This window comes from Gigantopelta aegis, chromosome 1, assembly GCF_016097555.1.
Source record: "Gigantopelta aegis isolate Gae_Host chromosome 1, Gae_host_genome, whole genome shotgun sequence".
NCBI classification, from domain to species: domain Eukaryota; kingdom Metazoa; phylum Mollusca; class Gastropoda; order Neomphalida; family Peltospiridae; genus Gigantopelta; species Gigantopelta aegis.
The window spans coordinates 39,565,340-39,582,605 of NC_054699.1; the positions used below are offsets into that span (position 1 = coordinate 39,565,340).

The 17,266-nt window shown below is 35.0% G+C and overlaps 1 protein-coding gene across 1 annotated transcript; it reads right to left on the reverse strand.

Moving 5' to 3' along the window:
- Positions 1-3,178: 3,178 nt before the first annotated feature.
- LOC121368064 lies at positions 3,179-16,122 on the reverse strand. The gene is made up of 13 exons (XM_041492592.1): positions 16,051-16,122; positions 15,486-15,591; positions 14,782-14,796; positions 12,481-12,495; positions 12,125-12,139; positions 10,714-10,728; positions 10,086-10,100; positions 6,641-6,659; positions 6,220-6,257; positions 5,930-5,947; positions 5,394-5,433; positions 4,451-4,470; positions 3,179-3,286 (listed from the first exon to the last, which is right to left on the reverse strand). Exons 2-13 carry the CDS (start codon positions 15,580-15,582, stop codon positions 3,219-3,221), a joined length of 375 nt encoding a protein of 124 aa, XP_041348526.1. The 5' UTR covers positions 15,583-15,591; positions 16,051-16,122; the 3' UTR covers positions 3,179-3,218.
- Between the last annotated feature and the right edge of the window lie 1,144 nt (positions 16,123-17,266).

The window sequence follows — 17,266 nt, forward strand, 5'->3', positions numbered from 1 at the left end:
TAATCATCGGCTATTGGATGTCTAACATTTGGTAATTATGACTCATAGTCATCAGAGGAAACTCGCTACATTTTTCCTAATGCAGCAAGGTATCTTGTATATGCACTTCTCCACAGACAGGACAGCACATACCACGGCCTTTATCCAGTCACTTGCGACAGAACCTGAACATGACATAGCACTCGCAACAGAACCTGAACATAATAGAGAACTCGCAACGAAACCTGAACATGACGTGGCACACATAACAGAACCTGAACATGACATAGTACACACAACAGAACCTGTAGAAGAGCATGACAAAACACACATACAACATACCATGATCATGACATAGCACACACAAGATAACTTGAACATGACTTATCACTCACAACAGACGCAGAAAATAATTTAGCACACACAACAGAAACCGGAGGATTGATCACTTAACACTCAACAAAGCACGGAGAGAACACTGCATGTTACATAGTCTGGAGATATCACTGGACACACAGCAGAACCTGCAAAGATCACTGGACTCACAACAGGACCTGGATAGATCACCGAACACACAATATAACCTGGAGGGATCACTGAACACACAACAGAACCTGGAGAGATCACTTAATACACATCATAACCTGGAGAGATCACTGAACATACAATAGAACCTGAAGAGATCACTGGACACAACAGAACCTGGAGAGATCACTGGACACACAATAGAACTTGGAGAGACCACCGGATACGCAACGGAACCTGCAGAGATCACTGAACACACAATATAACCTGGAGAGATCACTGAACACACAATAGAACCTGGATAGATCACTAACACACAACAGAACTTGGAGAGATCACTTAATACACATCATAACCTGGAGAGATCACTGAACATACAGTAGAAAGATCACTGGACACAACATAATCTGGAGAGATCACTGAACCAATAGAACCTGAAGAGATCACTGGATACAACATAAGTGGAGAGATCCTGAACACACAATGGAACTGGAGAGACGCAACAGCACCGGAGAGATCACTGAACACACAATATAACCTGGAGAGATCACTGAAACACACAATATAACCTGGAGAGATCACTGAACACACAACCCGGAGAGAACCGGATGGAGTCACTGGACACCAACAGAACCTGGAGAGATCACACACACAGAAGCTGGAGAGATCACTGGACACACAACTGTTGGCAGATCACTGAACATATAACCTGGAGTGATCACTGGACAGAATCCTGAGTACACCCAACGCACAGCAGAACTGTAGGGGTATAACCTGGAGTTCATACTCAACAGGTGGACATGGTATAGTGTTCACTACTTCTGGATTTGATATTCAGTACACACCATCATTGGAAATGTAAACCCTATATCCTTTGAATGAGCTTCACTTGAACCCGGTGTATCCCAAACCAATAAGCTGCTGAACATAGTTTCTTCATTAAAGGATACCAGTTTCAGTTTGCTTAACTATTCTGGTTTGTCTGTTGCACTAGCTGATAAACCAGGTATTCTTGAAACTAGTGAAGTACACTCTGAGGCAGCAGAACCAGGAACTATTTGCAAAAGGACCCCATTGCGCAAATAACACGGAAAGAACACTGCACACAACATGACATCAGCAACGAATACTTGCCTAGAAAAAGAGGTTTTGTATGGACAAGTCGTCTGATTCTGATGCACCATAATTAACCAACGAACATGGAACACTACCACCACAGTGCTTCCACCAGATAGTATTTTGGTATGCCTATGGAATTGAATGCAATCACAGATAGAGATATTTTTGGTATGGCTCTATGGAATTGAATGCAATCAGACAGAAACAGAGATATAACTTCAGAAAGAAAATGGGTTAAGTTTAGGGTTAGGATTAAGAAAACCATGCAGTCAAAAAGTTAACTTAAAAAATAGTTCCCAGTTTACCCTCTGGCAGAAACCCTGCGCCAGATAAGGTCACACAAAATCAGGGGTGGGTCAAAGAAAACAAGGATTTCACTAGTCAGAATAGGGTTTTTTCACATTATTATTTTGTTCAATTGGTGATTTTATTTATCGTATTATTATTAACAAAAGTAAAATAACCTTTTTACACGTAATATTTTGTTTAAGCGGTGATTTTACTAATACGTACTTCTACTTGTATTCCTTTTTGAATGTTTGCTTCTAAATATTTTCTGCTTACTAGCTTGCAAAAATGTTTTAGAAGTGATGGTTCTTTCAGAATAAATATTTAAATGAATGAATGAATGAACGAATGAATGAATGAATGAATGTTTAACGATACCCCAGCACAAAAATACACATCGGCTATTGGGTGTCGCAAATGGTAGGTATATGAACATATTGAATATTTAAATTTACTGGATATATTGTTGGTGGTAAATGACGCATTTAATTTAATCATGAATAATTGTAACTATAACTATTTAAGCAAATAACTAAAACACCTAATATGCTATACATACCGCAAATATAAAAAAAATCGTAAATATGTTCAGCTTTCATTGTCATTAAAACAAATTCGACATCTTAACTTCTGATCAAGAAAAACAGTTTCCTTCATTATCTTGGCTTTGTAAAAATGAATTTTGATGCACGTACGTCCTTTTGGCTCTCACACGACGAGAAGGGAAAGGGGACAATGGGAGAAAAAACAAACACTGCCTTGAATGTATTTTTAATTTTAAAAATTTTAAAATTTAAGAATAATAAAATTGGTTTTAAAAACTGATTTCCCCCTCCCCCATAAAAAGAAAACAAGTTAGTAAATTAAAAAGAAACAATAATAAAAAGAAATGTATGCTTCTATATCTATACCTACATATACTTTTTATGGATATCAATAAAATGTTATCATATTCAGCATCTGCCTTCAAAAATATTTCTTTTGCATTAAAAATGCCCTACAATTACTTTAGTTCCTGCCCTGTCAAAAGGCTAGCTAGAAAACAGTGTGTGTATGAGAGAGAGAGAGAGAGAGAGAGAGAGAGAGAGAGAGAGAGAGAGAGAGAGAGAGAGAGAGAGAGAGAGAGAGAGAGAGAGAGAGAGACTACTACTACTACTGATACTACTACCCTGTTTTTTCATATTGTTAACAATAATGTCACTCTCATCGCCGTTATTGTAATAACAGTAATAGTAATAACACTGCACTAAACATCGAAATTCACAGATTAATAATTATATGTGTTTTATTCGTCCATTTTGTTTCTTTTATAACAGTAACATTGCAATATCTTCTGTCTTCCGAATAAATCTTGAACGGTATGCGTCACCTGCAACTGCAAATAACATTTAATAATATTATGTCGGTAAATAACTAAATACTCGAGTATTGGCTTAGATACTGTAGAACATGTGAAGCTAAGATAAATATTTAATACTACCACATATTTGTATTATTTATATAATCACATATGTGTGTTACATTTTCTAATAATAAATCTAATACATATTCCAAATGCAATTGTTAATGCATTTCTACTTTATCACTAATATAACATTATATTTCTAGATTATAGGTTATAAAAAGCCTATGAATACGCATACACAAACCTGTTAAACCTATAGACACAAATCACGATCACCACAGCTATTTGAAGAAAACAAAATCGAATTTCATTTTAGCTATTGATAAAACTGAGTTGTGGAATAACAACATGATTAGATATTTATCAAATTTTTAATTGTAAGATGGATTTTCTTGAACCATTTGTGAAAGCTTTTAATTTTTATATTGAATTTTTAAAGATACTTTCTTGTGATACTTGAATTTTTCACAAATATTTATACATGTACATTCTTTATTATTATTATTATTATTATTATTATTATTATAATTATTATTATGTACTTACGATTGTTTGACCTGCACCTCTGTGTGCTGGTATCTCATTAAATATTTAATTAATTTGTTAATCAAATAAAAATGTAGACAGCCATAAATAGTCAAGTGTTTAGACATGTATGTTGCTAGCTACGCATGTACAGGTATGCAATCAAGCAGACAAGACAGACAAACATAAACAGATCGACAGAGATACTCAAAGGATAAATTCTAAACCTCATTTCAGCTAGACAACACGCATGTTAAGTTAATGTTATACCCGTGTATTATTGTTCACTTATATGAATAATGTATACCATTTACATAATATATTTTGTACCATGTGTCAAAAACTGGCATTACAATAGTTTTGTTTTTAAACATTGTTTGACATATCCATCTGCCATGATTTTTGGAAACAAATTTTAATTTAAGCCACAACAGTGAAACAATATTTTGTAATATGCCTTAATGTTTTCACCCTAGAGTTGATTCGAAAATATATTTGTCTAATATTTGTGTTCTTTAAAGTAAATATTATCTTTATTTCTCGGTAAATTAAAAAAAATATATATATTATATTACAGTTATTTTATTATAATATGTGTCTAATACTTACTGACAACAAATCGTGCGTCACTGAAATAACAATTAAAGTTGATTTTCCTTTTTTAAATTGGTAAACATCGACTCTAGATTTTAATATAAAATAATAAAAACTATATAATTATGTAATATATAATTAAAATTTAGATCACATTTTAATAGGTTTGAGTAAAAAATAATGATAGGAAAATGTATCAATCTATAATTGATTATAATCAACGTAAATTCCTTCATACACCGGTAGCGGGCGACTGTCCATATTGGACTTTGAAAAACGTCATATGCTTTGGTAATTTATTGTTATTGCATCAATCCTAACGTACAGCATACAATGTTCGTGTACATCATCTGTGAGCTATTGACACTGCTCGTTCACCGAGGAACTTGATTACCTACAACTGAAGGCGAGGAATTTCTAGGTGGCCCCAAGTGACCAGATCCCTCTATGTTTGTCAAGTGATTAAAGAGGCATTCTTGAGTTTGCTGCATTGTAAGATATTTCCGACTAATTAAATATTTCTACGAATGAACTTAAATATTAAATATATTTTCTTGTTTAGAATATCAGTGTCTGTATATTCGATGTGTTTCTGGTCGTGTTAATATTTGTAAGAAGCCCAAACTGGATTTTGTCTTCAAATAATTTCGTACGTACGAAAAAACTATATTTTAGGAAATACGATTAAATTTAACCTAGTACAAATATTATAAGTACCAGAAACATGTATAATGTACAGCCACTGATATTTTATGCAGTAATTACAATCGTTAAAATGTCTGTTAGTTGATAGCATCTTAAAAAGTGCAGCAAACTTAGGAATGTCCCTTTAAGGTTACTGTTTTGTAAGGTGTGGAGACTTGTTAACGTTAAAGGAACGCCCTGAAAGGAAATATCGGGGGCTAGAAAAAATGTATGAAAATGTATGTGTGCATACATGAATTTTTATAACACTCACATGTCCCGTTTTCCAAGAACTGTGTCTGCGAGAGTAAATGCTACAAACAATGAATTTAAATGTATTCAGAAACACATTGATCACTGGTGTGTATTACACAACATAAATTGGAAACGCATATCTAGTTATAATTGCATGATGATACTAAACCAGGACTGCTTGCGTATGCTATTTGCTATGGATCTAAGACAACTATAAAGAGTTGAAAGTAGTAACTTGCTTTTTAGCCTCTGTAAATGGTGTTCCTAATTATACCACGTGTTCAGTGGTGTAGTCAACTGCTTACTAAGAAAGACGAATGTGTCAGTGCATGTACATAAAGTAGAACTGACTAATTAATGTAATGTGTATGAGGAAAATCTACTTTAATTATTCAGTCTACAATTATTCAACATATAAGGCAATGTCTTGTAGTAAAATGTTTAACAAACAGCTAAATATATATCCCGATTCAGTTGCATAGAAGAATATGAAAAACCTCCACCCAGATATGTCAAATGACGAATGAATTCGTTGTGTAATATTAATGAACTCACATGGAAGTATTGGCTCGACTAAAAAAAAAAAAAACCCCGTTCTAGTCAACCATTAATACAACATTGTATATAATTAACGGCTATATTCTCTGATATTGGAATACAAACATGCATTTTAGGATATTACCAAGAATATGAACACATTTACATTCTTCCTCGTTTTCAAAATTAACATTAGCATTAATATGAACAAAATATTACTTTAAATAAACCTGTTTTGTTACACTTATACTTTATCCTTGATTAAATTTAAGATGTTGTTCTCATTAAACTACTCCATGTATACTTACATTTGTACCAAAGGCCATCAAACAAACCTCTCATTTCACTAAAATAAAAATAATTATACGATTTTAAATGTGGCGATTTGTGATGAGCTAATATCATAATATCAAAGACATTAAAATAGCCGATGTTTGTCATTAATAAACATTTTACTAATCATTAAAATAAAGTATGTCTGGTATCTAAAATTATTTTACAAATTTAAAATAAATTTAAGTAATAAAACATCTGAAAGCTTGAAACAACGAGGAAAAAAAAACAACAAAAGAACCTTTTTCCAGAAATTTAAATGCAACTTTAACTTGGTAATATTAGAAAATACAAACACTGTACTTTGCTAACATGTTAATCGAGGTACAAATGGAATGTTGAATCTATTTGTTTGAAACACTGATGACCAATGTGCAATTTGGAACAGTAACTCACATATCTCGTTTTCCAATTGCTGGAATATAAAAGAGATTAAATATATGTCGTGAATTTCAGGAAATAGATCTTTTAACATTTTAATAATGCAGTCATCCGAAAAGAAATATATTTTAGTTATTTATTGAAAATATATCTGTGGTTCATTTATATTTTATGTGACAATCTCCCCCGACCCCACTGCACCCACCCCAAACAACAACACCAACAAACAAACAAACAGTGGGCTACTCCCTCTATCAGCCCTCGAAATATGCAGTGAGTTTAAAAACTTATCATAATTGTTATATTCATATTAGCAGATAGCATCATTTCAAACAAATATTATCAAAGTATAATATTTAATCATAGAAATAAGTATCTTACTTTGCCGGTACTTCTACTTATGGGGCAAGACCAATATATAAAGTATGGTATTGATGGTCTCTTACAGAGACTACAATGGTGGTCTCTTACCGATACTACAATTGTGGTCTCTTACAGAGACTACAATGGTGGTCTCTTACAGAGACTACAATGGTGGTCTCTTACAGAGACTACAATGGTGGTCTCTTACAGAGACTACAATGGTGGTCTCTTACAGAGACTACAATGGTGGTCCCTTACAGAGACTACAATGGTGGTCTCTTACCGATACTACAATGGTGGTCTCTTACCGATACTACAATGGTGGTCTCTTACAGAGACTACAATGGTGGTCTCTTACCGATACTACAATGGTGGTCTCTTACCGATACTACAATGGTGGTCTCTTACAGAGACTACAATGGTGGTCTCTTACCGAGACTACAATGGTGGTCTCTTACAGAGACTACAATGGTGGTCTCTTACCGAGACTACAATGGTGGTCTCTTACAGAGACTACAATGGTGGTCTCTTACAGAGACTACAATGGTGGTCCCTTACAGAGACTACAATGGTGGTCTCTTACAGAGACTACAATGGTGGTCTCTTACAGAGACTACAATGGTGGTCTCTTACAGAGACTACAATGGTGGTCCCTTACAGAGACTACAATGGTGGTCTCTTACCGATACTACAATGGTGGTCCCTTACAGAGACTACAATGGTGGTCTCTTACCGATACTACAATGGTGGTCCCTTACAGAGACTACAATGGTGGTCTCTTACCGAGACTACAATGGTGGTCCCTTACAGAGACTACAATGGTGGTCCCTTACAGAGACTACAATGGTGGTCCCTTACAGAGACTACAATGGTGGTCTCTTACAGAGACTACAATGGTGGTCCCTTACAGAGACTACAATGGTGGTCCCTTACAGAGACTACAATGGTGGTCCCTTACAGAGACTACAATGGTGGTCCCTTACAGAGACTACAATGGTGGTCTCTTACAGAGACTACAATGGTGGTCTCTTACGATATATATATATATATATATATATATATAGAGACTACAATGGTGGTCTCTTACAGAGACTACAATGGTGGTCTCTTACAGAGACTACAATGGTGGTCCCTTACAGAGACTACAATGGTGGTCCCTTACAGAGACTACAATGGTGGTCTCTTACAGAGACTACAATGGTGGTCCCTTACAGAGACTACAATGTCCAATATTAGTTGATAGCAATATTTTAGTGAGGTTATACATATGGTTCCATTAAACAAAGGTTGTTTGTCCTGGTATGTTTGCATTTCTGTTTTTAACTATTTTTGCTGATAAAGACTTGCATTACCGCGGGTATGTCTGCAGATTACAAAATGGTTTGGTGATGTGGATTAAAATGTTCTTACCGATATATATATATATATATATATATATATATATATATATATATGTGTGTGTGTGTGTGTGTGTGTGTGTGTGTGTGTGTGTGTGTGTGTGTGTGTTACTAACATTTAGAACGTGTGCATGTCTACATTAACAAACTGATTGTATTTACTGACATGAGGAATAACTGCAACAAATAAATACATGCATAATTATCATTGTTATTCAATATATCGATGTGTAACTGTCACTCGCGAGTAACACTGCCTACTGTGCACCATTACTAAACAGCACCATGTATAATATATACATGTGAAAAGATTACATGACACTTGAGAACATAGTCAAGTGAGACTGCCTACTGTGCATCATTATTAAACAGCACCATTAATATATACATGTGAAAACATTACATGACACTTGAGAACATAGTCAAGTGAGACTGCCTACTGTGCACCATTATTAAACAGCACCATTAATATATACATGTGAAAACATTACATGACACTTGAGAACATAGTCAAGTGAGACTGCCTACTGTGCACCATTATTGAACAGCACCATGTATAATATATACATGTGAAAACATTACATGACACTTGAGAACATAGTCAAGTGAGACTGCCTACTGTGCACCATTATTGAACAGCACCATGTATAATATATGCATCTGAAAACATTACATGACACTTGAGAACATAGTCAAGTGAGACTGCCTACTGTGCACCATTATTAAACAGCACCATGTATAATATATACATGTGAAAACATTACATGACACTTGAGAACATAGTCAAGTGAGACTGCCTACTGTGGACCATTATTAAACAGCACCATGTATAATATATACATGTGAAAACATTACATGACACTTGAGAACATAGTCGAGTGAGACTGCCTACTGTGCACCATTATTAAACAGCACCATGTATAATATATATACATGTGAAAACATTACATGACACTAAGAGAACATTGTCAAGTGAGACTGCCTACGGTGCACCATTATTAAACAGCGCCATGTATAATATATACATGTGAAAACATTACATGACACTAAGAGAACATAGTCAAGTGAGACTGCCTACTGTGCACCATTATTGAACAGCACCCATGGATAATATATGCATGTGAAAATATTACATCACATTTGAAAAGATAGTCAAAAAAAATAAAATAATAATAATAATTAAAAAACACGCAGGAGAAATACCAATTAGTATGAATAGACATTTAAAGTTCTGATATAGTGAATTAAATTGTGTGAATAAATAAACAGTTACGCATGTTTCCTTCAGGTCTCACACCAGAGTAGCTATCTACCGAATGAATCATATGGCTTTTTGGAATCTGAAAATGCAGATAACTTTTTTTCTACGAGGATGTTTAAAAATTACCGATTGAATGATTAGGTAGTTTCAGGACATGTCTAGAAATAGTTGTGTGGGTAGTGGGTATGTCAGGTTTTCCTATCAATATTTACTGCACAAGCATATAGGTAAACATATCACAAATACAAGTGAAACCTCTCAAAAGCGGACCCTCTGTAAACCGGAATTTCTCCAAAACCGGACATTTTCCACGGTCCTTTTTTGAAAACCAATACAGAAAATAACCTCTCTAAATCGGATACCTCTTAAAACCGGACATTTTACTTGGCCCTTGGGTGTCCGATTTAGAGGGGTTTCACTGTAATATACTTTCACTTACTGACATGTGGAATGGCTGCAAAAAGATATAATAATTGTCGTTAATTTTCGTCAATTTGTCGAGTTATAACTGTCCGACACAGAGCAACACAAAGTAACTTAGTAACTAAACAAAATAAGCAACAACTATGTTATTGTTCAATAACTGGCATGGCTTTACGTATTATGCACCACTAGATTAAAATGTTTATTCATTTAGTTTGGTTTTAGGAATGCATTGTATGGTTTGTATTGTTTATGAAAACATCAAATTACATACAACTAAGAGTAACTGAAACAAAATAAGCAACAACTATGTTATTGTTCAATAATTGGCATGGCCTTACGTTATATGCACCACTAGATTAAAATGTTTATTCATTTAGTTTGGTTTTGGGAATGCATCGTATGGTTTGTTTTGTTTATGAAAACATCAAATTACATACAACTAAGAGTAACTGAAACAAAATAAGCAACAACTATGTTATTGTTCAATAATTGGCATGGCCTTACGTTATATGCACCACTAGATTAAAATGTTTATTCATTTAGTTTGGTTTTAGGAATTCATTGTATGGTTTGTTTTGTTTACGAAAAGATCAAATTACATACAACTAAGTGTACACACTGTCCATAAACATAATACTTACTGATATGGGGAATAGCTGTAAAAGACAAGTATTAAACATGTTTAAGATAGTCAGTTTATTGAGGTATAAGTTTCACTCATAGAACATTGCACAATACACAACAATGACAACGCATTTGAAAGACATCACGGTTGCTAAAGTATACATTGAATAAAACAGGTTAAACAAAGCATTACCGGCCTCGGTGGCGCAGTGGTTAAACCATCGGTCTACAGGCTGGTAGGTACTGGGTTCGCAGCACGAAAATAAGTTTTTAAAAAGAAGCAAAAAACCCCAAAGCGTCCTTCTTTGATATAGAGAATAATACGCAAGTACTCATTGGAGACGGACCGGCCTCGGTGGCGTCGTGGTTAGGCCATCGGTCTACAGGCTGGTAGGTACTGGGTTCGGATCCCAGTCGAGGCATGGGATTTTTAATCCAGATACCGACTCCAAACCCTGAGTGAGTGCTCCGCAAGGTTCAATGGGTAGGTGTAAACCACTTGCACCGACCAGTGATCCATAACTGGTTCAACAAGTTTGTGCTATCCTGCCTGTGGGAAGCGCAAATAAAAGATCCCTTGCTGCCTGTCGTAAATGAGTAGCCTATGTGGCGACAGCGGGTTTCCTCTAAAAAACAGTGTCAGAATGACCATATGTTTGACGTCCAATAGCGGATGATAAGATAAAAAAATCAATGTGCTCTAGTGGCGTTGTTAAATAAAACAAACTTTACTTTTCATTGGAGACGATTAATCTTTCAACGAATAGTTGCCAAATATATCTAATGAGCGGAAGCGAGTTAGATATTTTTGGAACCACGAGTTTTAAGATAAATCATATCTAACGAACACAAGTGTATTATTTTGTTTCTTGCCCAGCTTTGAACCATTAAAAATCATTTGTAATATAGTTTAACGGAAAAAACATTAAACAAAAAGCCTCAACATAATGTTGGGCGTGTACAAGGTAATGACGTCATAGACATGAATGACGGAATACAAGTGTACTTACAGACATGAGGAATAGCTGTAAAAATAAATAAGAATTAGATTTATTGTTCGTTAATAATTGGTGAGACTATTATACATTGATTGATTGATTGATTCACACACACACACACACACTCTCTCTCTCTCTCTCTCTCTCTCTCTCTCTCTCTCTCTCTCTCTCTCTCTCTCTCTCTCTCTCTCTCTCTCTCTCTCTCTCTCTCTCTCTCTCTCTCTCTCACACACTTTAATAACAAGAACAATACCAATCTGTCTAACGAACACGAGTGTATTATTTTATTTCTTGCACAGCTTTGAACCATTACAATCATTTGTAATATAGTTTAACGGGAAAACATTAAACAAAAAGCCTCAACATTATGTTAGGCGTGTACAAGGTAATGACGTCATAGACATGAATGACGGAATACAAGTGTACTTACAGACATGAGGAATAGCTGTAAAAATAAATAAGAATTAGATTTATTGTTCGTTAATAATTGGTGAGACTTTCACTCACTCACTCATTCACTCACTCGCACACACACACACACACACACACACACACACACACACACACACACAGGTGCGGGGGGGGGGGGGGGGGTGAAAATGCGAAAACAAATGTCATACCCCCCCCCCCCCCCCGACCCCCCGCCACGGGCTTCGCGCCTATTTTAGTTTACTTCATTTAACTTGGCTTTAAAAATTCCTTTTACTGTTTGTTTTGGTTACGTAAATATCGAATTACATGCTATTAAGATTACACAGCCTATAGTCACGTAATGCTAGTGCTTACTGACATGTGGAATAGCTGCAACAAACAAAATAATAATTATTATTATGTTTGTCAAGTTAACATTTTCACATACAGCGCAATCATATGTGTATGATATTTCAAAGCCGTAGCTAGGATTTTTTTTTTTTTTTTTTTTTTTTTTTTTTTTATTTATTATTTTTTTTATTATTTTTTTTCGGGGGGGGGGGGAGGGCAACTGAGTAGTTAATAGTCCAAAACTCTTTAAAAACAGTTAAGAAGATAATTTTCTTTAAGTTTCTATAATGCTTTCCGGATTTTTTTTCGAAGGGGGGGGGCAACTGCCCCAGTGCCCCCTCCCCCCACCCCCACCCCATCGCTAGCTACGGCCCTGCATTTATGCATCAATTCATTTCAATAAATAACTATTGTTATGCATCTACAGACAATGATCAATATTATCAATGGGGTACAAGTTGTACGCTAGGAAAGGTGTAAAAAATGCTGATGCAAATAATGGGTCCACGGGAATAACCTATGATGTCACATTTTTTATTAAGGAGATATATTTGTTTCTAATTCTAATATTTACATGTCTGCAATCAGCGAATATGTATGCCTAAGAAAGCATAATTTACTAACTACGTTTAACAGCCTACCATGATAATATATTTTTTTAATTTAGTGTGTCATTGTGACCTTGACATACATGACCGTTATAATACTTAATGTCTGTTTGGAATAGAATAGAATAGAAGTTTAACGACACCCCAGCACGAATTTGCTGGGATATCATAGGATATTCTCGTAGACCCTGCACCAAATAATCGTTCGTACAAACTCGAATGTTTCTATAAATACACTATTTTGCCAAATGCCCATTCTAATCATCATTGTGCCTTGATCTCGTACATGTATTACGCTTTTTTCCTTCAGATTTATGAGTGTTGGTGGGGAGGGGGTGGGGGGGGGGGGGAAGCGCAGAGGTTTTAACAAAACGATAGAATGCTTGACAATTGTGAACGACTGGTTACTTTAGTTTTGGGAATCCCTATTACAGTTTTGTTTATTTACATAAAATCGAAATGGTTTTTTTAAAGACGAGAACCATTTTTAGTTGTTATTTGCATAGTTTCAATAGTTTTTAATTCTGTATTTTCAATTTTGGCATTGGCAGATTCAAATTATGTCGGCATTTTAAACGAATATCTTAAGAGTTGCACAATGACGCCTTCTAGCCACTTTATTGTTATAATTAATTAATTGATCATTTTATTTATTTTGAATTAGAAAGAAAGAAAGAAATGTTTTATTTAACGACGCACTCAACACATTTTATTTATGGTTATATGGCGTCAGACATATGGTTAAGGACCACACAGATTTTGAGAGGAAACCCGCTGTCGCCACTACATGGGCTACTCTTCCGATTAGCAGCAAGGGATCTTTTATTTGCGCTTCCCACAGGCAGGATAGCACAAACCATGGCCTTTGTTGAACCAGTTATGGATCACTGGTCAGTGCAAGTGGTTTACACCTACCCATTGAGCCTTGCGGAGCACTCACTCAGGGTTTGGAGTCGGTATCTGGATTAAAAATCCAATGCCTCGACTGGGATCCGAAACCAGTACCTACCAGCCTGTAGACTGATGGCTTACCACGACGCCACCGAGGCCGGTTAATATTTTGAATTAGAGTTTCCTTTAAAATTATACCTTCATCTATATATCTATATATCTATGAAATAAGAATCAAATAGTTTAATTTCCGTATATATCTATCTATCTATCTATCTATATATATATATATATATATATATATATATATATATATATATATATATATATATATATATATATATATATTTAACCAATTGATAATGTTTTTATAGAACGACCCTTGGATGTGGGTGAATTCACTTCAGGATTATTTATGTAAATATTATCAGTTGAATCGATTACTCTGTAGTAATAAACGTAAAAATACGATGTTACAACTTTAAAGTTACAATATATTTGTCACATTATACTACCATGTGCTAATACAGAAAAAACAAAGACAAAGACAAAACGAAAAAGAAAACCCCCCGCAACAACCCCCCCCCCCCCCCCCCCCCCAAAAAAAAAAAAAAAAAAAAAAAACCCCACAAAAACAAACCCACGCAACTTGTGTTTTTAATAGATTAGTGTTTTACTTCTGTATCAGATGTTTTAGTTCAACGTACGTGTTTCTCGGTGGGTCTAGAGATTACCGAGTGGGTGGTGGTGGGCTACCTCCTCTCAATACGGAGCTACGACTTTCTTAACGATATTTGAAACGGGTTAAGAATATACTTGTACTTACTAACATGCGGAATATCTGGAAAAGAGATATAATTATTTTCATTGTTAATAAAATTATCTCAATACATCTGTCACACATAAAACACCATTGCATAATTTTATTTTTGTAATTTGTGTTACTTTGTAGAAACCTGATACTAGACCATCAATACATTATTTGGGGGGGGGGGGGGGGGGGCACCATTTTTCTAATGTACATATTGAGTAATGCAGTGATGGAGAATTATACTGGAAGCCTTTCATGTCATATAGAACTGCTCTTAAATGTGGTAATATATCTAGGCAACCTGAACTTATATTTTAATAGCACATTTTTAAATATATATATATATATATTAAAAGTAACATGAGCCAACATAACATAAGTCAATATCGGGTTAATGTCTTTAATTTCCATTAACATAGTTAATTTTTCATGTATGCAATTCTGAAAACTCACATTTGTAAAAAAATCTTGATTGTTATAGTCATTTTGACATATTTATATTTTAGACAAATTTGTAGTTTTATGCAAAAGTTTATTTAAATTTGAAGAAAATCTTTACCAAACACACAATTAAATGTGTTGTCACTAGTTAGCCTTTCGTTCTTATTCATACATAACAATAAGCTTGTTAAACATACATATTGTATTCATCTGGATTAGAAAATAATGTAAGAAAATAAATGTGCGGTTAGTTATGTCAAACAATCCTATTAATTTGCCTTTTGTGATCCTGTAAAGAAGATCTGTGTCCACCACTTCACTGAGAGGGAGGCAGCTTGCTACTGTTAGGCAGGCGAGGAACACAAGGACCTTCATAGTGCCAATCTGTAACAATAAACATAGCTTGTGTGTGTATAGATATAGTGTCAAAATTCTAACTGTAGAAAACTTTGATCTATCAAACTGAAGTGACGGTCCCGGTCGTGTAATGAATTGGAGCTCAATGTCTCGATGTCTGTCTGTCTGTCTGTCTGTGTCTCTCTCTCTCTCTCTCTCTCTCTCTCCTCTCTCTCTCTCTCTCTCTCTCTCTCTCTGTATGTCTGTCTGTGTCTCTCTCTCTCTCTCTTCTCTCTCTCTCTCTCTCTCTCTCTCTCTCTCTCTCTCTCTCTCTCTCTCTCTCTCTCTCTCTCTCTCTCTCTCTCTCTCTCTCTCTCTCTCTCTCTCTCTCTCTCTCTCTTCCTCTCATTTGGTTTGACGAGTAATGATCTCAAGTAAAATAGTATAATCAGTTTGATATTGCTGAATTTGCCACTTTTGTAAAGAAAACAGCAAAACCTGTATTACCTGTATGTTTTCTGTTAGTAGATGTCTTAGCTGTACAATGGTATCGCAGGCTGTTGTTGCAACGTTAGCTATTTCTGTGGCTTTCTTATCAGCGTCCCACCTGGTGGATTCCACATAGAAACACACTGCACGCGGTTACACAAGTCACTGATATAATCCGAATCCTGAGCCATAATTAACTAAAGTAGAGAAAGTATTATTTTCTGAGCATATGTATCATATGTGATATTTATTAATTATTACAGACCTACACTCTTGTTGTTATATAAATAATTCATTGAACATATAAACTGACTTTGTAGTACGTAATTATAATAATAAAGAATGAATGAATGGACGTTTAACGAACCCCAGCACGAAAAATACATCGGCTACTGGTTGTCAACCTATGGTAAAAACAAAACATTAAATGATCATCAATATAAAAATTCAAAATTTAAATAAAACACAGTGTAAAGAACTGTGCAAAAATACAAATATCACAGATACATACAATTAAAATTTAGAATAAAAGTCAGCACATCGAAGAAATTGTAATAAAAGATCTGGATGGAATCGAAAAGATTCCATCATATTTCTCTGACCAAATATATCTTTTCGAGCTTCTTTGAGATGAGGACACTCCACGAAAATGTGGCGCACCGTCAGAGTACACGGACAGTGCTCACACTGAGGTGGAGGATCCGTCTTCAAAATAAATGAATGGGTCAAGTAGGTATGACCGATGCGAGCACGACACAAAATAATAATAATAAAGATGATGATGATGATGATGATGATATAATAATAATTATCATTATTATTTTATTATTATTATTATTATTTAAATGAGGTTTGACAAGTGAATTCAGTATAGACTTTAAAATACAAAATTATGAATTCGCGTCATTTATTCTAAAAACTGATGACATTTGTGGTGGCGGGGTCTAGTCTAATTGCTAAAGTGTTCGCCTGAGTAACTTAGATCGAGATATAAAAAACACATTCCATTGGGTTACCCCGTCCTAACCAGAAGTCTACTAATGGTATGTTAAAGGCCGTGGTATGTGCTGTCCAGCAGGTGGTGCGTATTTGCTGCATATCTTGGAAAATTTCGGGTAATCTTATCGCAGAGAAAATTGCCGTATACAGTACGATTTCCTTCAAACTCTATGCGATTTGTTTAATGGTCTTTCACACCGTGCGATCAGCCACACTACGATACGACACGAATCAC